The sequence below is a fragment of the Sorex araneus genome, chromosome X (assembly GCF_027595985.1).
Source record: "Sorex araneus isolate mSorAra2 chromosome X, mSorAra2.pri, whole genome shotgun sequence".
Classification (NCBI taxonomy): Eukaryota; Metazoa; Chordata; class Mammalia; order Eulipotyphla; family Soricidae; genus Sorex; species Sorex araneus.
In genome coordinates, this window is record NC_073313.1 from 99,855,544 (window position 1) to 99,877,492 (window position 21,949).

At 44.6% G+C, this 21,949-nt stretch overlaps 1 protein-coding gene and 2 long non-coding RNA genes across 3 annotated transcripts in view; 2 read left to right on the plus strand and 1 right to left on the minus strand.

Annotated features, from left to right (window-relative positions):
- Positions 1 to 391, plus strand: part of LOC129399702 (uncharacterized) — a 20,365-nt gene extending 19,974 nt beyond the window's left edge. Inside the window, exon 5 of the long non-coding RNA XR_008627281.1 lies at positions 264 to 391. This is a non-coding gene — a long non-coding RNA (uncharacterized LOC129399702). The remainder of the gene's footprint in view (positions 1 to 263) is intronic.
- Positions 1 to 18,737, minus strand: part of LOC101543886 (glycine receptor subunit alpha-4) — a 23,339-nt gene extending 4,602 nt beyond the window's left edge. The window contains exons 1-8 of the mRNA XM_004606324.2: positions 18,342 to 18,737; positions 14,454 to 14,584; positions 13,919 to 13,986; positions 13,127 to 13,350; positions 12,912 to 12,994; positions 11,118 to 11,258; positions 7,782 to 7,996; positions 836 to 985 (exon numbers count right to left, since the gene is read on the minus strand). Of these exons, the coding sequence (XP_004606381.2) occupies positions 836 to 985; positions 7,782 to 7,996; positions 11,118 to 11,258; positions 12,912 to 12,994; positions 13,127 to 13,350; positions 13,919 to 13,986; positions 14,454 to 14,584; positions 18,342 to 18,631 (1,302 nt within the window). The 5' untranslated portion in view covers positions 18,632 to 18,737. The remainder of the gene's footprint in view (positions 1 to 835; positions 986 to 7,781; positions 7,997 to 11,117; positions 11,259 to 12,911; positions 12,995 to 13,126; positions 13,351 to 13,918; positions 13,987 to 14,453; positions 14,585 to 18,341) is intronic.
- The window catches only part of LOC129399701 (uncharacterized), a 77,797-nt gene continuing 63,711 nt past the window's right edge, over positions 7,864 to 21,949 (plus strand). Inside the window, exons 1-2 of the long non-coding RNA XR_008627280.1 lie at positions 7,864 to 7,986; positions 9,128 to 9,249. This is a non-coding gene — a long non-coding RNA (uncharacterized LOC129399701). The remainder of the gene's footprint in view (positions 7,987 to 9,127; positions 9,250 to 21,949) is intronic.

Genomic DNA, 21,949 nt, shown 5'->3' on the forward strand with positions numbered 1-21,949 from the left:
GAATCTTCAACAAGATAGCTAGCCACAGAAGCAAAGACAACGTAATCCAAAATAAACAAATGGGACTGCATTAAATTTAAAAACCTTTGCACAGTGAAAGAAATTATGTAGCTCGGCAAAGATTTTATTTGTAATTGAGCACTTTTTCTGGTTGAGAGTGTCTGAGACCTCTGTTGTCATGACAACATACTAGCCTCTATTTTCTGGGAAAATAAGCCTCTGTTGTTATGACAACAAGATTTTTTCTTACTCTGTTTGTCCAGGTGATCACTCTACCATGGAAAAATCTGAGTTAACAAGCAAGAGTGAGGGAGAAGAATAGCTCACACCAATGACCCTGATATACCCAATGAAGATCAAGGAGAAGAAATCCAGCAGCCATAAGAGGCAAGTAGTAGTTTTTCAATCCCAACTTAGTTTAGCTAAGGAAGCCCTTATATAGCAAAGCATATGACTCGAATTCTTAACCACCAATTAATTTATGGAAAACTGGAGGTGAGAGGAGTATCAGGAGCAATCATTACTAATTCTCAAGGCAGTCTTTTACCAAGTTATTTGATAAGGTTCTAACACTAACATTTTTTCCCAGTGATACATGTGCCAGGCACTCTACCACTCTATTAGCTTTCATGACAAGAATTTTTGTCCTATTGTTAAAGACATGGAATTGAAGACTAATTAGCTTATTTGTAACTAGAAACCAGAGTTCTTAATTGCATTTCTAATCCTTGCAGCCCTATGTGACAGAGAGTGGGGGGTGGGATCTCTGTGGAAGATGTGACAGGGAAGAATTTGCACAGAGCAAGGAAGATGTCCACTCTGTAGTTAGACTCACCATGCGTTGGCGCCTTTGCCTTCTTCGAAGTCTCATAAATTCTTTGTGCTGACGGGAGACAAAATTGACAGCAGCATATTCCAGTAGGGCAGCAAATACAAAGAGCAGGCACACAGCCATCCAGATGTCTATCGCCTTCACATAGGACACCTGCAATATCCGACACATCATTCGATTTTCTTGGCCATGATATATCTAGTGGGTTGCCAACCCGTATCAATTGCCTACTGTTGTTCAATTTGATCCTGAATTTCTTCTCAGTTTTAAAGAAGCCTTCCATTGTCTGATAGTCCATGTCAAAGAGATAGGGCTACCCATCATCCTTCACCTCTCTGCTCTGTCTACCCATCACTACCTTTCCTCCCTATGCTTCTTTTACGTTCTTCCTTTATTCTTTTTTCAATTAATTAATTTATTTACAGACTTACAACTTTTTGTGCTCGTATTTCGGTCATACAATACTCGAGTACCCATCCCTCCACCAGTGCCCATTCTCTACCACCGATGATCCCAGTATCCCTCCCACCCTCCTATCCCATCCCCCCATCCCACCCCACCTCTGTGGCAGGGCATTCCCTTTTGTTATCTCACTCCTTTTGGGTGTTGTGGTTTGCAATAGAGGCATTGAGTGGCCATCGTGCTTGGTCTATAGTCTACGTTCAGCATGCTTCTTTCATCCCCAGAGGGTCCTTTAACCATACTTTACCTGGTGTTCCTTTCTCTATCTGAGCTGCCTCTTCCTCCAGCGTGTGAGACCAGCTTCCAAGCTGTGGATTCAACCTACTGTTACTTATCTCTACTATTCTTGGGTGCCCATCTCCCATCCTGTTATTTATATTTCACAGAGTGCAATCTTTCTATGTCTGTCTCTCTTTTTGACTCATTTCACTTAGCATGATACTTTCCATGTTGATCCACTTTATATGCAAAGGTCATGACTTCATCTTTTCTAACAGTAGCATAGTATACCATTGTGAGATTTTCCTTTATTCTTTTTGTACTTTTGTTTCTACTCCTGCTGCTTCTTCCTTTCATTCTTTTCTTGTGTTTTTTGGGGGGAGGTCAAGGGAAGAAGGCACATCTGGCAGTGTTCAGGGCTTACTCCCAGCTCTGTGTGCAGGGATCACTCCTGGAGGATTCAGGGATGCCTGGGATCAAACCTAGAACAAACATGTGGAAAGCAAACACTCTACTCTCTGTGCTATATCTCCAGCCCCTCTTTTTCTGGCTCATTCATTTCAGTACACAGCAAGGAACCTGAATACTGGGGTTGTTTGCCCTCAGTTATCTTCTAGGAACCTCACAGACCTGATGGTAATTGGGCAGGGTTCATTATTTCCTTGGAAGATGAATGAGGACACTTGTGGCCTTGGAGAAAATGCTTTATCCAGTCACAAGGTAGCACTAAGACTTGAGGTTTGGGACTTTAACTGAGTTGCATTGCCACTGACCTAGACTGCAGTCAGTATCAGACTAGGGGTTTCTTCCTTTGCTTCCTCCGCCCCAATTCTTATTTGACCCTATGATATTTTCTGCTTCTCTTCATAAGAGGCACTGCTGAGGAACTGAGCTCATGGTCTGTTGGAGACTCATTACTCACACTGATGAGCATAACAGGGCAAAGAGCCCGAAAGAATAGCACCCATTCTGACTACAGACTCTTCTCTAACTCCAAGGTCCTGTTGACATGTCTTCAGTCCTTTACATTCTGCTCTTACTGCCTGCCATAGCGACCTTCAAGTACTGTTCTCCCATTTCCCTTTATGGATCTTGAACACATCTCTTGGAGCAGTGTTAAAAGCTGAGTGAGACTAGGAAGTAAGACAGAACTCAGGTTTATGAAGTTACCTGACAACCAGATTTGCTCACTACATAGTTTTAAGCTACTCAGCTCACCCTCTGTGGCTCCTCAGCAGCAGTAGGATTCATGGTAGGCAAATTAGTTCATTGCCTTCTGCTCTAATTGGGAAGTGAAGTTGATGTCAATTTTAGGTTTCACTGAAAAACTTCCACTTCAACAGTTCTTTTTTTTCTTTTTTTTTCTTTTTGGGTCACACCTGGCAATGCACAGGGGTTACTCCTGGCTCTGCACTCAGGAATTACCCCTGGTGGTGCTCAGGGGACCATATGGGATGCTGGGATTCGAACTCGGGTCGGCCGCGTGCAAGGCAAATGCCCTACCTGCTGTGCTATCGCTCCAGCCCCAAGCACTTCAACAGTTCTTAACCAGGAATGTTTAGTTTCATAATTTTGGTTGGTGGTAGAAGCTACTGGAATCTTGTGGGATGCTGCTAATCACTGACACATACACACATGTGCACACGCATCGTCACACTCCAAAGAATTATATGGTCCTAAATAGAAGCAATGCTAAGGTTAAGAAGCTGTCTTATAACTTCTCGGACAATTCCACAGAGGTGGAATAGTGGTATGTTTCCAGAAAACCCTGATTAAGCATCCTTGTCTTTCCATTTCCCGAACTTCTAAGAGAATGTTCTACTTAATTATCTCCCAGTCTCACTGTGCCTATAGGAATGTCAAGTAGTTTAGTTACTACGTAAATTAATAATGATGGGCCATGGCCCAAGTAGAATACATACCTAGCATGTGTGAGGCTCTGAGTTCAAGTTATCACACTGCATGACCCCATAGCACCACCAGGCATATAAAATAATATAATAAATATTTCAATTAAGAAATTATAGTGAGGGAGTGGCAAGGGAGGTCCATGAAGGTCTTGGAATCATCAAAAGAAAAGGATGACAAAGAGACAAGGAAGATTTTGTTAATGACAAATGTCAGTAACGGACCATAAGTGTCTCTGGAATTCATCCACTAACTATCTCAGGTCATCTGAAGGACTGCAGCTACTTCCTCAATGGTCTCTTGCATCTACACTTATGACCAAACAGGAGTCATTGTTTTTCATTTGTTTTGTTTTTGGGGGGCCATAGCAGGCAGTGCTCAGGGCTTAAACTTGGCTAGGGCTGCTTACTCATGGTTCTGCACTTCGCATCATTCCTGGTGGGCTTGGGGAAACATATGGGGTGCTGGCTATAGAACCCAGGTTAGCTGAATACAAGACAGGTGCCCTACCACTGTACTGCCATTCCAGCCTCTAATGTTTTGTATTTTAAATGTAAATCTAGGGCCACAGAGATAGTACAATGGTTAAGAAACTTGCCTGGCATGCAGCCAACCCTGGTTCAGTCTTTGGCACCACATGGTTCCCGGAGTACTGCCAGGTGTGACCCTCCAAATGTAAATCTAATCTTATGATTCCATTAGTTAAAACCTCCAAGTAGCTCTGTTGTCCTTATGATACAGTTACTGTTCCACGTAGCATTTCATCTAGATCCTGCCTACTTTTCTTAGCTTTAGCCCACCCTTTGCAGTATCTGACTTTATAATGGTGACTATTTTGGTAGTTTCTCAAGGACACAATCTGCCTCTGTCTCCTTTACTTTGATACTTTCACTTAAACATTCACTTTAGATACAACCTCATCTGGGATGCCTTTCCTAATTATCCAAGTTGGTTGTCCCTGATATATGTGTTCAGATTACTTAAATCTTGTCATTCATTAAGCATACCTGGTCATTACCTTCAATAATTTGTGCCTCTTTGGTGGCAGTACTTTCAATCATGTTGTGTTCACTGTCCTGTCCTCAGTGTGTATTTTGTTCACTGTTCTATCTCCCAGGTGTATATGAACTCCTGGGGCATACCAAATATTTTTCTAGGGACTAACCCAAGTTATTCTCTGCCGAGTCGTTTAGTGCTCCTTCCTAGCAATGTTTGGAGGCCACTAAACTGCAGTGCTGAGAATTTAATAGGGTTATACTACTTGAATTATTTCCCTACTAACTCCAGCAAATATTTTTTGACTGAATAAATGGATAAATGGTCTAAATATATATTTGGCTCCTGTGGTTTTTCTACTTATTCTCTTTGCCTTCATTGCCTCTCCCACTCCAAGAGCTCTGTCATTTAGTTATGGGATCATGAGAGAACTGACTCCTCTCTCTCTGCTGCAATTTTAGTTTTTTCCTGATCATCTCTGGTAGAAATTTCTATTTTTTTCCTTTTGTTCCACACTAGTCCACTTATAGCGGTGTGGATTAAGAGCCTGGCAAAGAGACAGTAATCACTGCTCCTGAGGTCCCTCATAAAGGCAAAAAGGAAATGATATCCTGAGAACATAAAATGGACCACCCCAAGCTCACACCCTTACAATGTGAGTCTCTGCTTCTCTCATCTTGACCTTATCTATAGTTATATTGGTAGATGGGATTGGTGTGGTTTTTAGAAGCCCCTGACCTGGTCCTACCTTTTTCCCTGGGCCCCCTATCAAATATATGGTTCATGATTTCAAGAGTCATTATAAGTTCCCTGAGTCAGTTGCTTTCTCTGTGGGGCTAACCACTGAGGGTCTTCAGTTCAGTTGGCTGTCTATGTATTTTGTTTATGGTTAGCTAAGCCACCAAAAGCTAATGTAGTATAATGGCACAATATACTACAATACTCCAATCCTCCAACAAAGTCCATTTTTCTCCAAATATGCAAGTAATTCCTCAGAGCAGATGGATTATGCTGACTCACAGTGGAGTGGTGGAAAAGGAAGTGTTTTTGACAAGTATAAAGACAGTATGTACCACCTTGTGAGTTAGAGAAAATTCTCCCTTTTATTTTTGGTGTTTGGGTCCTACCCGATGGTGCTAGGGCTTAATGTTGGCTCTAGACTCAGGGTTCTCTCCTGGTAGGGAGTCTGGGACCATATGTGGTATGTGGGATTGAACCTGAGTCAGCAGCATGCAAGGGAAGCACCATACCTGATGTACTATTGCTCTAGCCTCAAGAAGAACCCCACTGTGTGGCACTGTCAGTTAACTGGAACAGGATTCTTAGGTCTGAACTACTTTTATCTCTTTTCCTCATACAGAACAATATTACTACATGGCCATAATAACTCTCTGCCCGGTCCTATACCTTTCGCTTAAACCCAGTTGGTTTTTCAGAGGCTCTTCAGTATCCTTGTTTAGGGAACACAGTTATAGGCAATATCTATGTCAGCTTCCCCTGGCACACCTGAGTCTATTCTGAACTATGTCACTGTATATATACCTATAGGACTTTGCATTACCTCAAGGGTTTCCCAGAATCCCTAAAATAATAGAAATATATTTTATTTATCATGGCTCTTAATTACTATAGAAATAGCTAATACTTTTTAAGTAACCATTAAGCACCAAATCCTTTTCTGTGTCAATATATTATCTTTTTTTTTATCTTCTGCTCTTACAATATGAGAAAAGCAGTGTTCTTAGTCCCAGGTTATCGGCCAGGAATTTACTCTAAGTATCTCCAAGTACCTATAGTCTCCATTAGTAAATGCCACGACTGGGATTTAAGAACCAAAATCTGCCTAATACTATCCTTAAGTCCTGTGCTCTTCCATATACCAAATTTGTAAATTCACTATGAATCCCCATGTTAACCTCTGTTTAAGTCTCCAGTAAACATCTTAGTAGTAAGATCTGGGAGATCATTTATAGAGAGTCTAATTCCTATCAAATCAGAGCAAGAGACAAATATTCACTGTATTATCTATAAGGAAATGTGCTGCTTCTGATTTCCATTTTTCTCCATGGCCCAATATAGTACCTAGTACATACTACATGCCCAATAAATGTTTTAGGGAGTGAATGTGTTTGACCCCCTATTCTCTTAGAACCTTGCTATCAGAACTCTGAGGTGACCTCTGGTTTCCTACATGAAGGTATGGGGCAGGGAGAATTGTAGGAAGCCATATTTCAATCCTGGCTCTTATCTTCAAGTAAGGCAGAGCCTGGCACTTCTCAAACAGGGGCCTAATTAAAATTTCTGTAACAAGGTTGCCGTTACTGACCTTACCATTCCACTAGCCGATACCCGTGCCTGTCACGATAGATGAACATGTCACAATCTGTGATTAACTACTGCTTGTACGGGGTCCGGGCACACATACCATACCATTGCCTGCCTCCCAGCAAGCAAGTATAAATGCTGTAGCTGCCAGTGAATAAAGTTCTCTCTCTCTCCCTGTCTCTCCCTCTCTCTCTCTCCTTCTCTCTCCTCTCTCTCCTTCTATCTCCTCTCTCTCCTTCTCTCTCTCCCTCTCTCTCTCTCCCTCTCTCTCCCTCTCTCTCTCCTCTCTCTCTCACTCTCTCTCTCCTCTTTCTTGTTGCTTTCTGTCTCTGCGTCTGTTCATTTGGCTGCGTCCCCTCCTCAGCCCCACAAAGGGTCCTACCTGCTGGCCAGGAGGGACCCTCAGAGAATCTGGCCCCAGTCTCATCAGCACAAATCTCTGCATAATCTAACTACTGTCAGGCTCCAGGCAATCACTGGATTGCATTGACTCTATTATTTGTTACCTCAAAATTTTCTCACCGCAAAAGAGTGAACAGTGACTCTAGAGCTCTATGTGTTAGTATCTGACTTCTGACATAGTTTAAAAACCGCTGTAATTCTTTGATTATGTCTATAGGGCATGATATAGATGAGGTCATCCACTCTCTGGGCTTATTTTTCCCTAGATGTACCATGATGGAGAGGGATTTTTTACTTGCTAACGGGCATTTCTACTTTTCTTACTTTTTCTACTTTTCTATTTTCTACTTTTCAATGGACTTTTTGATCTTGGACTTGCTAGTATTTCGTAATGAAAGTCAAATTAGTCAGGCATTTTCGTTTTTCCTTCCTTGGCCAAATAGGATCCATGCCCTAGGTTCTGCATTATTACAGTGTTATTAGCAGTCTATTGGGGGAAGAGAATACAAACAACCTATTCTTGCTCAATTGATCTTTCTACCTAAATCAAAGAAAAACAGTGAGAAGGGGAGGAGCAGAATATGAATGGGAAATAGGAAACACTATGGAAAATAAATTCCCTTCTACATCTCTTCACCTTAGGCAAAGAGGCCCGAGAACCAGAGCTTTGAGTTGTCATGGTGAGAACTGTGGTGATGCCTAGGCCAACACGGGCGGGTGCAGCATCCATGTTGATCCAGAAGGAGACCCAGGACAAGATGACGATGAGTAGACTGGGAATATACATCTGAATCAGATAGTAGCCCATCTGACGTTCCAGATGAAACTTTACCTCAATGCAGGTAAATTTTCCTACAAAGAAAGAGAGGAAGTATCAAACTCTGGGTCCACAGTTTGCCATTCCATTTGAGAGGCTTCAGTCCCACCTCTCTGGGTCAGCTTTTGGGCACCTCAGCTGGGCCAGTGAATAAGTATTTCAAAATGACTCCAAAGCCTGGGGTGTGACTACGTGGTAGAGCACTCACCTTGCTTTGTGAGACTCTGGGTTCAATTCCTCATACCAGAACAAAACCAAACACAAAACAAATAAACAAAGATTGAAAAGCTCCCATGTATACTGTCAATCAGTGAAAAATCAATTACAAAAATAGTGTTAGGTTAATTAATAGGCCCCAAGGAATAACCGACATAGGTTCTGAGGAAGCTGTCAGCAAACCTTCAAAGACTTGATCTCTTGTTCCCAATACTTGGGTTTCCAGTATGAATTCTTTCACAGGACAGCACAAGTGGATTAAGAGGACTCAAGATCCTGACTGCCTGGGTTTGAATCCTGAACTTTCCACTTACTCTGTCCTGAGGGAAAAAGCCCAAACTTTTTGAGCTTCACTTTTCTTGCCTGAAGAACAGAATAATAATATGGACTCCATCAATGCGCTATTGTAGGAATTGAATGAGATCATGCGTTTGAGGTGTTGAGCACATAGGTAGCTGGTACTATTATTATCATTGTTAACAAAGCAATGAACTTAGACTGACTCAAATCTTAGCAGCCTTGCTTGAGCTTACTGTTACCCTTGAAGCCCTCTGAAACAACAATTCACTGAAATAAATACTCCCTGTGTCTTAAGCAAGTGAGAATTGCTGGATAGCAAACATCTGTAAACAATATCCAACAGAGACCAGTTTTGTGGACAGTGAGAGCACTGCGTTTTCATAGAGAATCAGGAAGCACCATTCTATTCCCACACTCCAACCGCCAAACAATTGTATTGGCCCTAGATACACGTACCAATGTTCTGCCTCTTAAGCCAGCCATTTTTACATTACCCTGTTTTCTATTCCCCAATGCAAAGAAAACACCAACTCAGAGCTTTTCCCTGAAGCTCTGAGGGTTAGGATAACCAAAGTAAAAATCAGGATGTGTGTATTGTTACAATATTCAGGTATAGATTTGCACTTACTAAGCCTATTTGTTTTTTTCAGGCTAGTTATTTTAGCAATGGCTGATGGCTTCAGTATGCTGTATGATTCAATATGCTGTATGATGCTGTGATCTCCTACTGTTCCCTGGATCCATCTCACCTCACCCCACCCTGGTCTTCTTGGTATGTCTTTGTTAGGTATCCATTTTTTATTGTTTTTTTTTTTTGAGCCATGCCTGGGGCTGCTCAGGGCTTACTCCTTGCTCTTCACTTAGGGGTCACTTCTGGTGCTTCTTGGCAGACTATATGGGATACTGGGGATCAAATCTGGGTCAGTGGTGTGCAAGGCCAGTGTCTTACTCACTGTATTATCTCTTTGGCCTCTATTTTTATGTTTTCTTTCCTTCATTCCTTTTTTTTCCAGAAGGTAATAGTGACTTTGTGGTAAGTTAAAAATATATGCTTGCTTAGTACAGTGAAAAATACCAAACAAGTGTGTAATATTCATAAACTCAGACTTACCAGTTTCTTTTAAATGCTGCTTACTTTATGTGATTTATCTTATTTAAGTTTCATAGTAGCTTTTGGGGGAAGATATAATTATTTCTCATTTTGCTCATACGGATAAAGAAGCTTGAAGAGATAGTAAATGGTAGATTTAGAAATCCCAAATTCTTGTTCTATCATACTACTTTAGAAACATGTAGTGCTGTTTCTGTCCAGAATTTTTAAACACAGTTGGTTTTGTTTCTTTCTTACCACAACTTTGAATCTCAGCCTTTCCCATTTATAATTCCCCATGTTGATATAAACATTTCGTAAGCATTCTTGTAAATGTCTGACTAATATTCCATCAAGCAGATGTACCATTTAGTTTTGTTATTTTCTACCCTATTGTTGTATATTCAGAATACTTCCAAGTGGTTGCTGGTATAAATGGTGAACCGTGTGGTCTCATGGGATATAAAGTCAATATTATTTTGAAATAGTTCCTTATAATTTCCCTTCCAAAAAGTGAAATTCCTAGTAGGGAAAATATATCCTCGAGACTAAAGTTCCTCAAAATATGTCTTCTGAAGCATCTGTATAAGAATGATCATTTTGTTTAAACGAAGATTTTGGGGTATTATTCCAAGTACATACAACCCAAACCTCTGAGAGTTGGAGCTCAGGAATCAATATTTTAATAGACTCCCAAGGGGAATATAATGTATACCAAAGTTTGAAAACCACTGACCTATATACAATTGCCAGCTTTTTTCTCCCAAATAGGTTAGAACAATTTCCCTACTCACTGGCATTTTCTAAATCCAGTGGTCTATTCCTCATCCCACATTAACCCATATGTGTGAGCACATATATTCATTGGATGGCACCCATAGCATATAAGCACACTGTGGAAGGAAATCAGTCTCCCTCCTCCTGTCAGAATCATACCTCTTTACAGCCAAATTGTCAGGGGAGAGGAAACAGCCGCTTTTAGGGATGTGGCAGATTTCAGGTGCTCAGTCTGAAAAAGTAGCCTCTCTGCCCTTTAGGGAGGCCCATATTTTCACATCTGGGAAAACAAGCCAGTCATGGAAGTAGGAGTAGGGCAGTGGTGGCAGTGGTATGAGGGGTAAGCTAACCAGTGCCCTGATGTGCTCCCTCCTGGCCCAGTGCAACCATCGACAACTCTCAGATGTAGATTTCCCTTCTAGATGTAGATTTCTTAGGAAAGGTCTTGCCATGCATTGGCACATTTCTGCTTGCTTCACGGCTTGTAATAGGGACTAGAGTTTAGGCTGTGCATTTAGGCAGATTTATACTTGAATTCTAAATCAGCCATTTTCTAGTGTGTGACTGGAAAATTGATTTAACTTCACAGGACCTCAGTTTTCCGAAATAAATGGCTGGTGTCATCCCTAGCATAGTGAGATATGGCATCTGAAGCACATGGAACCATGTCTAACACAGATTGGACCTTCAGCAGATTCTGGATGCCTTGCCCACATTCCTGTCATCCAGAGACCCTCCTTTGGCTAGAGCCATTAAAAATCTTGGGGTTTTACCTGTATTGTAGTGCTTGGTACAGTAGTCTAGATCTTTCTCCTCTCGCAAGATAAACTGGGGCAGAGTGAGGCCCTCAGCCACCTGGACAGCAGGAGCATCTTCTAGCCACTCAAAAACAAGGTCGTTCATGGTGTAACCAACTGAAAGGCACAAAGATAACAGAGAGCTACCGAGTGTGGGCATTGGGTGAGGGTAGAATGAGAGTTGGAACTGGCAGGGGAAAAAAGGTGAGGTATTAGGCTTGGGTTTTAGGAACTTCGTGCTCATTTTAGAAGGGAAACCTTTCTGAAGAGGCACTTGGTTAATTCTCTCCAGGGCCTATCCTAAATGGGTTAGGATAATCAGAAAGATTCCAGACTCCTCTATTGTCTAGCTCCTAAGCTTTAAAAAGGTCTTAATAGAGATTCATAGGTAGACCTAGAAAGCAGGGCAGAATGGTTGGAAAGATGTCAAGAAACCATTCTGCGATCCTCCTGCCATGTCTCAATCCCAGAGGAGTAAAGCATGTGTACTGGCCACATGTTTTGAACTGAGCTAGCCTCAATGCCAGGGCTCCTGTCACCTCCTTCCAGAGAGGAGAAAGCTGTTTATGTAATGTCTGGAACAATGTGCACACAACAGCTTCTGATAGGGCCCCTCAACTGGGACAAATTGAGAGCTAATTTCTAAATTTACCAAGTTGCTCTCAGATTGCCAGCAGTTCATAAAGGCTTCTACCGCATACATGACCATAATCACACAATGATTAAAAATGGGAGCGGAAACAATGAAGCTCACAGATGTTAACCAAGAGTATCTATGTGACTTTGGGCAGGTCTCTTTCCCTTTTGCAGAATGTTTCACCTACTTTTCAGAGTTGTGAAAGGTAACGGGAATCTAGTCAGGGCCTGGGTTATGAAAGTGGTATATGGATTCTAAAGAGCTGACCACACAGGACACATCATATCCATCATTTACTGAATGCTGGGTAAAGCTTGACAAGTCCTTTTCTCTGAGAACTACGTGGATGTCTCCTGGTCTCAAAGTCTTACCTCACTCAGGAGGTGGTAAAAAAAAGGCATGTCAGTGGGTTATGTCACCACCCTGAGGGGTACTGTACTAATCCAGGTGGTGTTAGTAACTTCAAGAGCAATTAGGCGGCACTCTGTTCACTTAAAGAAAGTGGCTGGACACTGAGTGATATTTTTTTCTGAAAAGGGTGCAGTAGGCCGAATCAGTTTGGGAATGCCTGACAGAACTGATGGTTTGGCCTTATCAAAATGAGCAGTCTCTGTAGGTTGTACCCATGCTATATTGTAGCCTATGACTGACCTATCCCGAACAGTCCTTTATCTACAAATGTTGTCATCATCTTCCTTACAAAAGTCATCTGCACTCATGAGGAATAGGGATTTGAAGAGTAAACCCTCCATGCCAACTCTAGCACATTTGCAGGCATTTGTCTTAACTCAGAGGGAGTAAAGAGACAACAACTTCAGCCACTGTGAGAAGAAACATCTTTGGGTAGAGGAGGTGTCCCTTAAATTATCCTTCAAACCCACACCAATCAGTGTAGGCACATTTGTATGTAATGCTGGTATTTTCCCATTCTCTAGCCCTGTGGAACAACCAGGTAGCAAATAGTGTAGGGACGGGACAACATAGTGGGTTGGGGTATTAACAAGTCTTGACATCTAGGCTTCTGACTGTGCATGCTTAGAGAAGTCCCTCCCCTCTATTGGTTGGAATATCCTGTAGGTAGGGGTCACTGGCTTGTGTCCCACGCCTTACTCAGTGACTTTAATAACACTTACAACTCTCCAGCTGCATTGTGCATGTCTGGATGTCCATGGGGAAGTTCTTGAGGTCCATTGGGCAAGACAAAATGAGGGTCAGCCTAACACGGACAGTAAGAAAGAAGTAATATTGGCTTAAAGGATCCACCACAGCACAGGAGACCCTCTTCCCACCCTTCAACCTCCATCGGGCTTCCCGGACCCAGATCCTTCTGGCTAACCAGCAGGTGCACCTGATGCTGTAGAGCACATTCCCGTTCTTAAATATGCGCAGTAACTTGTTGTCTGTGGTCACCTCATGGAAGTTGGCCCCTTTCTCATTAGCAAAGAACAAGTCTGGCTTCCAGATAGAGTCCAGCATAGAAGGATCAAGGTCTAGTGAGTCATCAGGATATTCCTGGTAGGCCAAGCGGGGGTCATTCCACTGCTGACGCAAGAAGACGTTGACCCGGTAGTCCTGGGGGGGTTATAAAGATAAGCCTTTGAGAGACAATGCCCAGAAAGGGACATGGCAAACCTACAAAGCAGGAGTGCTATGGAAATACCTGGAGCACTTTTCAGAGGCATTAGGCATTTTCTAGTGGAAAAGGAGTCTACTTTGGGGAGGATATGGCAATGGGTACTTACTAAGCACCTATTGTGTGCCAGTCTCTCTGTTAAGTGTCTTCTTTCCATGAATTATCTTACTTAAAATTTTCACCATAATGAATCTTTCAATCTCACACCAACCCAGTGAGAAGGGAGTCATTACGATGACCCCTGTTTTGTAGATGAGGCAACTTGAAGCAGAGATTTAAGTAACCTGATGCACTTTACTCAACTATTTGATGTGGATGGAAACGCAGGCTTTACTGATTCCAAAGCCTGTGTTCTGCACCCATTCACCCCAATGACCAACTTAAGACATCCCATGGTTTTAGCCATGACCACAAAACTGACAGAGAACTGCAGAGGGATACAAGGCTTGCCAGTGAGCTTCTCCCATTCATGCTAGAAGGGAAATAGGAAATAAGGAGCCATCTTACCATGGTAGTCTCGGTGACAGAGCCGAAACTATTGATGAAGATGTTGCAGGTCACGTTCACAGGTGGACCTAAGAGTACCAAAGCACAGCCTTCTTGGCAGGGCATTCTACATAGGAGTAGGTTCTAGGATTTCTCCCTGAGCTTGAGGCCAGGACATTGCTGGGAGAGGACAGGACGAGTTACACTGATCCATGAGCAATAGGAAGGGGAGACATTTTCTTAGTTGTGAGACTATCCTATTCCTCCAGTCTCCTTTTCTTTGGGCAAATGATGGGAACTGACTCAGTAGTGTATCCTCTGAAGGAATGGGGAGGGGGATATCTTTTTTTTTTTTTGCTTTTTGGGTCACACCCGGAGGTGCACAGGGGTCACTCCTGGCTCTGCACTCAGGAATTACTCCTGGCGGTGCCAGAGGACCATATGGGATGCTGGGAATCGAACCCGGGTCGCCTGCGTGCAAGGCAAACGCCTTACCCACTGTGCTATCATTCCAGCCCCCCAGGGGGATATCTTTTTTAGGATGCATGTTTCTTACCTTTAAAATTGGGTCGAATCCTGGCATCATATCCAGATGTTCGCCCCATAAGCTTATCTAGGAAATCAGAGGGGGACATGGACTGGGAACCTGTGGTCCCAGATTTGACTTCCTCTTTTGCCAAGGCCACCCTGAAGAGGAGAGATGAAGAAATCTGAGGCCAGTTGCCTTCTGCATTTATCATAGAACCTCTCCTTCCCTTCCCCCCACACTTCTGGTTACATTTTCCATCAGACAGGAGGACAGAAAAAGATGGGTCTCTGGGTGCCTGTTTGCAAAATGAGGAGAACAAAAACAACCATAAGGCAACATGGCAGCCCAGCAGTTAGTCCTAGCAAAGTGTTTTTACCTTCACAATTCTCAGGAGGTGGGCCATTATTTCCATTTTTGTAGAAGAGTGGTTTCTACTGAAGTGGCTCCCAAAAGTTTCAGAGCTAGCAAAGTAATACAGTCAGCACTCCAACCCAAAGCTGGGACTCCAGTCAGTGTTCTCCTTCTGAAGGTGCTTTGAAAGCATGCAAGGAAAAGTCGCAACTCACTGGTTTTGCCATTCTGGCCTCCCGAAGTATGGAAAGGGCTCAAGGACAGCTTGTCATCCTGAGGATTGGTTTTAGTTGTGTAGCTTCCATGCTTGTCAGCTAAGGATCTATGAGCCAGCTTCTGAAAAAAGATACTTGGCTTCTGGCAACTGTGGCAGCAGGAAGAAATGTCTGGAGCTGGTCCTCTGTTCAGAGCCATGGCAGCTGAAGGCTGATGAACTTACTTTGGCAAAAAGGGTGGAGGAAACTGGGCTATAGGAACATGTAAAGCCTCCCAGTATGATGGCCATGACGAGAAGTTCAACTTGAATCCTTTTGCCCCTAATATTTGGACTTTGAGAAAAGGGCAGAGTATATAAAGACCAGCAACCCCTGACGAGGTTTCCTCTAAGAGTAAAGAAGTCCATTCTCCAAGTCTGTTTATTTGCTTATCAGTCAGCAGACGCACAAGGGACTAAGAGCTGGACAGAGGTGAGGCTTAATACTTAAATTCAATAACATCACATGAGGCTGACACCCAAGGACAGTAGAGACAAGGGGCAGGAGATTGCCCCATAGCTGGAAGACTGCTTCATGAGCCGAGGGGAGAAGGCAGATAGAAAAGAGAAGGGGTCACTAAGAAAATGATGACTGGAGGAACCAGTTGGGATGGGAGATGCTTGCCGAAAGTAGATAATGGACCAAACATGATGACCTCTCAGTGTCTGTGTTGCAAGCCATGATGCCCAAAAGTAGAGAGAGGGTATAGGGAATATTGTCTGCCATAGAGGCAGGGGAAGGGTGGGAAAGGGGGTCTATACCCGGGATATTGGTGGTGGGGAATGTGCACTGGTGGAAGGATGGGTGTTTGATCATTGTGAGATTGTAACCCAAACATGAAAGCTTGTAACTATCTCACAGTGATTCAATAAAAATAAAAAGACAAATTCAAGCCGAACTCCTGGTTGGGTCTTGTGTCTCTAGTTCCAACCTGCCATTGCCACCATGCAAGATGCTTGAGCTAGCTTCTTTACTGCCCTCTTTCTGTACTGTCGTACTGGGAGGTAATAGCTGATACCATTCTGGTCGAATTCTCAATGAGTGAAGCCCTACTTTTTGTTGTTTTGTTTTGGTCCACACCCAGTGGTTCTCATAGGTTACTCCTGACTGTTTGTGGGTAGTTCTTGCTAGTAAGAAGGTCAAAAATTGCATAATCTGCATTGTCAGGGCTCTCACATGCACCCAGTGCTACCACATGCAAAACATTTTGGTCAGTTTTCCTAGCTAACCTCTCTTTTCCAGTAGATCCCTCCACCAGCCATCAGCCAACAAAACAATAGACAACTAAGGCATTGTGTGCAATACTTTCCTTACCTTAGCTAACTTGGTTTCACACAACTTGCTCAGCTAACCCCATTATACAAATGAGGAGACTGAGATCTAGTAAATGAAACACCAAGATTTTAACAAAGAGTTGCCGACTTGAAAATCGCGTGTTTCAGGGCTGGTGGGTGAAAGGGACTGCAGTGATGAGGGGTACATGCTTGGAATGTGCTAAAACCATCATTCAAACCCTAGCACTTCATGGCACCCCAGTACCACGAAGTGTGGCTCCTGACTCCTGTGTCCCAGTACCATACCACTAAGTGGTGACTCAAACATCTCTGAGACTACCCTGTTTTCCCTCAGTATTGCCAGGCCCAAGCATTGGCCTGAGTATTGCCGGGTGTGTTCCCTGGGCCTCCTAAGCCCTGCTTGGGAGCTACCCTGCAAGTGCAAAACTGGGTGATGCAAGTTGTTCTGGGTGGGATGCCAGGGAGAAAAAGTGGAACAAAGTCAGTGGCAGCCTCATCCTACGTGCGAGAGTCCTGCCCTCTTAATGTTTCAGCAGGAGGAAGCCCTTGCCCTGGCACCAGAGGCTACACTGGCCCTTAGCAGTGGTTGCCGGATCATGTGGCCTAAGCAGTCTGTTCAAACTTGAGGGTCTGGAGCAAGTGGAAGAGCGATTTCCCACAGACTGCCCTTGCTACATGGTGCTGTTGGCCACCTGCCATCTGCCTCTACTGGGAGGCACTGTGGCTCTGTCCATGGTATAGCCTCATCTTTGCCACAATCCCCAAGCCCACTCTCAGGTCATATTTTCTGCAGGACTCTGGGACAGGCTATGGACTCAGACATCTTGGGTTTCAAGCCCTGCAAAATCCACCCTCATATAGGGCCCCCTTCTCTGTGGCACTGAGAGAAGAGTATGTAACCCCTGATTTCCCCTTTCATTGCAGCAAACACACCCAAAATATGGCCCAGAAGTTTCCAGAGTTGACGGTCTCATCCCCAAGTTCAGATACTGAGTGGAGGTGGATGGAGAACTCGGATGTTGTATCTGAATGACCTTGGGCAGGGGTCTCCTTCCTGCCTTCGGGGTCTCTGTTTCCACGTGTACAGTGAAGGAGCTTGGTCTTGTGGCCATGCTGTCCTCCAAACACCAGTGGGAATGCTTCCACTGAAGTTTGTTTCTGGAGGCAGCCTCCTCTCTCCATAGTCCTCCCCCAGTCTCAGATGGAGGACTCCCTTCAGCCTGCACCCTTCCTTTCATTAGGTAGCTCAGCTGCCAGTTCAGTTTGGACTGTGATTCACTCTTTAGGCCTCTTAGAAGAAGTACTCCTGGTGTGCTCCTTGTATTAGGAGGAGTAAAGAGATTTACACTCGCCCAAACTGCCTGTGTTGGGAGTCACTCTTACTATCAGTTCATCCCAAGCCATTATCATCATTCCTTCTCAGCTCGCCCTGTCCATCTAGCTGGATTCTGATCTCATGAGAAACTAGGAATGGTGGAAGGGAAATTTCTAGGGACCTCAAGACATGTCTTGCCCCCCAAGTTGAGCAAATGACTGTCACTCAGTGCCCCTCCAGGAGAGACAAGCAGCTGTGTCAAGCAGGTCAGTAGCAGAGAGCCAAAGTTCCTTAAACCCACCCTGATCGCATGTGGTTTGGGGGAAAACCTCTGTCTCTTGCAGTCGCTGGGGTAGGTGTGTGACATATAGGTGTCAGGTGTGAGTTTTAGGCATCTGCGTGGGGTGTGCTCCAGTGGGTATGAAGATTAAGTTGAATGGCAGGGCACACAGTAGACTCCTTTCAGGGATGCAGCTCCCGAGATGCCACACAGCTCCCACCCATGTAGAAAATTCCCCTTCCTCTCACTTTGGAAAGGCCCCAGGGCTCCAGTTGGGGGTAGGGTGTGTCTTACCCCCTAGGTAAGTAGGGAACTCTTCATAGGCTTTTTTGCAACCTTAGAGGGAAACAATGCCAGCACCCCCATTGCTGCCCCTGCTAGTGTCTGCATGCACCACCACCGCACCCCAAGTCTGCTCACCTGAGGAGGACCTGCCCTGGCAGAGTCCAGAGGAGAAGAAAGGCGAGGGTGGCAGAAAGGAGAGTTGTCATTCCGTAGGGACCCTGGCGCCCTTTCTCAGTCTGGCTGTCAAGGTGAGGAGATATCCGGGGTGAGATGCCCCGCGGATGGAGTCTGCCTTCAACTGGGGCTGCTCTCAGTGAGGCAGAGGGCTGGGTGAGGAGTTGTGTGCTCTCTCCTCTCCTGCTTCTCTTCCTGCCCCGTGTCACCCGTTCGGGGCCAGAACTCTTCTCCTGAAAATGATACGACATAGATAGCCCTACGGGCTCTGGCTCCTGTTCGCCTCTTGTTCAGCTCCGGCTCCTGTGTGGGCTTGCCTTGGACTCTGGGGGGCTTCGACTTGCTTGCAGGAGCTAAAAAAAGATTCTCTTTGGGCAGCAATCACTCGCCAAACCCTAGAGAGTCTTGGAAGGGAGGGAGGAGGGAGACTGGTAGGAAGATGTTTCCCTCCCTTCCACCTCCCCCCAGATGCACCCTCTGAAAGCAGCAATTTAAAGGCACAGTCCCTTGCAGTTGAAGTGGGGTTCAGAGCATATCTGTCTGTGTACGGTGTGCAGCAGGAGCTTGGGCTGAAGCCCCTGCAGCTTGACATGGTGGGCCCAAGCACCCGGTCCAGTTTCTACCTATCTGTCACTTGCAGGCTGCCCTGCACCCCCCTCCCCCTTGGCTTCCCTTTTAGCCTGTAACCAAGCTGAGGTTGAACTCTGAAATCTAAAGGATTTTGATCAGAGCGGGGAAGATCTGACAAGGTTTAGGCAGAGCTACGGGATAGTCTCAAGCTGGCAGCTTCTTTCTGGTCTGGGATTGGGGATGGAAAAGGCTGAGGGCAGGCAGTGAGCTTGGTCTACCTACTCTAAGTCTCAGGTGCCCCCTTTACCCACACTGTTCCCAGATGGACTAGGGAAGGGACAGCTGTTTGTGGCAGGGCAGGCACACCTGGCACACAGGAACAGAGCAGCCTTTGCAAGCTCCAGAGGAGGCCAGGGGACCAAGTCCTTCCTAGTCACCAAAAACCCTGAATGAACGAGGAAGACAAAAAGGATGGGCTGCTTCCCTCCCTTGTCCCTATGTATTAGCTTTCAGTGTCCAGGCCCATTGGCAGTCCCACTCCCCCTATTGGACCCTACCCCACACTGTCCCTGCAGTACACCGAGCAGTGCCCCGTCTTTTTATTTTCCCTCTCTCTTTTTCTTTCTTCCTGAAGCTTTCCTTCATCTGACCCCTCCCTCTCAGCCTCCCTCTCTATTTGTTCTCTCTCCCTTCCCGTGTCTCCTGTCCTTTCTCCTCTGTCTCCATTCCTTTCAACTCCTTATCTTTCCACTGAAGTTTGTTTCTGGAGGCAGCCTCCTCTCTCCAGAGTCCTCCCCCAGTCTCAGTTGGGGGACTCACCTCTCTTGTCTTCATTTTCTCACTCTCCTGAATTGTGGTAAGGAGATGCCAAAGGTTGCTTCTTCAATGGAAGTTCTAATAGTAACTCTGTTGTGTTTCTGATGTGTCCTGTGTGGAGGGTCAATGACACTTGGGGTTTGTTCCAGAGTTACACAGTCCTTTGCCTGGCCAGAGGGTGTTGATGGGAACTACAAGCTCTTTTAAGGTACCCAGTTGGATACCTGGATTAACAATAAGACACTGCTGGACTGGGTTTTTGCTAGTCTCCTTTTTTCACTATGCCATATTGAAGAATAGAACTTCAAAAACCACTGAACAGCTGAAAGGGAAAGTTACTTTTAAAGAATACACACTGGGGGCTGGAGTGATAGCGCAGCAGGTAGGGTATTTGCCTTTCACGCTGCCAACCTAGGTTCGATTCCCAGCATCCCATATGGTCCCCCAAGCACCGCAAGGAGTAATTACTGAGTGCAGAGCCAGGAGTAACCCCTGAGCATCACTTGATGTGACCCAAAAATAAAAAAAAATCAAAAAAAGAATACACACTGCAACATTTATGGGGAAGATTGGAATTGGACTATGAACATTCCAAGCCTCAGACAACTCTTACATGGTCACTAATTACAAAATATGTATTACCCTAAAGACATGTTTTATAGCCTTTTCCCTCTGCTTACTCTCTCCTTATTTCTTGTGAGCATAATAGTCTCTAATCCATGGTTAGGGACCAGGCTCTTCTCAGGGCAGAACTACCCGCTAAGTAGGTATTTAGGATGTGGTTCATACACCCGCTCTGTTGAACTCTCTCTCAGCCCGAACTGAACTGACTAGGTCATTTTCCCTGCCTTGAGTGTTCCTTCCTACTCTTAAACTGAATTTAGAGGTATGGTATGATGTAGCCAGGCTGCTTGTCCCACAGTTAGAGTCACTTGGCCTGCCGGCCTCCAGGCAGTTTCACATGTGTTCCCTCTACTGAGGTGCTCTTCCTTCTGCTCCTACTTATGCTTTGGACTGTTTTGTTATCACTTTCCAAGGGAGACTTTTTATGGTTTTTTAAGGGGTAATTTCTTTTTTGGGGGGCAGGGAGTCACACCCAGCGATGTACAGGGGTTACTCCTGGCTCTGCACTCAAGAATTACTCCTTGTGGTGCTTGTTGGACCATATGTGATGCTGGGAATCGAACCCGGGTCAGCTGCATGCAAGGTAAACGCCCTACCCGCTGTGCTATTGCTCCAGCCCTTTGTGTTTTTTTATTGAATCATCATGAGATACAGTTTCAAAGCTTTCATGTTTGAGTTTCAGTCATACAATGATCGAACATCCATCCCTTCACCAGAGTACATTTTCCATCACCAATGGCCATCTACCCCTCCCCCTGCCTCAGTGGTAGACAATTTCCCTCTTACTGTCTCTCAGTTTTGGGGCATTTTGATTTGCAATACAGATACTGAGCAGCCATTATGTTTGGTACTTTATCTACTTTCAGCACACATCTCCCATCCCAAGCGATTCTGCCAACCTTCATTGACTTAGTGATCACTTCTCTATTCCAGCTGCCTTCTCCTCCAGCTCATGAGGCAGGATTCCAACTGTGGAGTAATCTTCCTGGCCCTTGCCCCTATTGCCTTGGGTGTTATTCTCATATTGTTACTTTATATTAAACAAATGAGTGCAGCAGTCATTCTGTGTTCCTCTCTTTCTGACTCATTTCACTTAGCATGATACTCTCCATGTCCATCCACTTATAAACAAATTTCATGACTTATCTTTCCTAATACTGTGTAGATCTACTAAAGTTTCTTTAACCAGTCATCTGTTCTCGGGCACTCAGGTTGTTTTCAAGGGAGACTTTTTGAACTGTTCCCATTTGCCACCCTTGCCTACCTTTAGTCTGGCTTAGGAGATCCTCCATTGTATACCCATGGGGACTCTGCCATTCTCCCTCAGAACACTATCACTTCATTACAATAGCCCATTTACTTGCCTTCTACCAGACTTTAATTTGAATTGCCTAAGTGTGAAGATACAAAATCCACCAAAAGCCCAATGGCTCCCCTCACACTATGGCATATCAGTGTGTATTTGTTAAGAGATGTGTTCTGAGTACCCAGAAACATCTCTCTAAGTACTGCGCCTCTGCATCTCTTTGTCACATCGAAATGATAAGTTTATCATATGG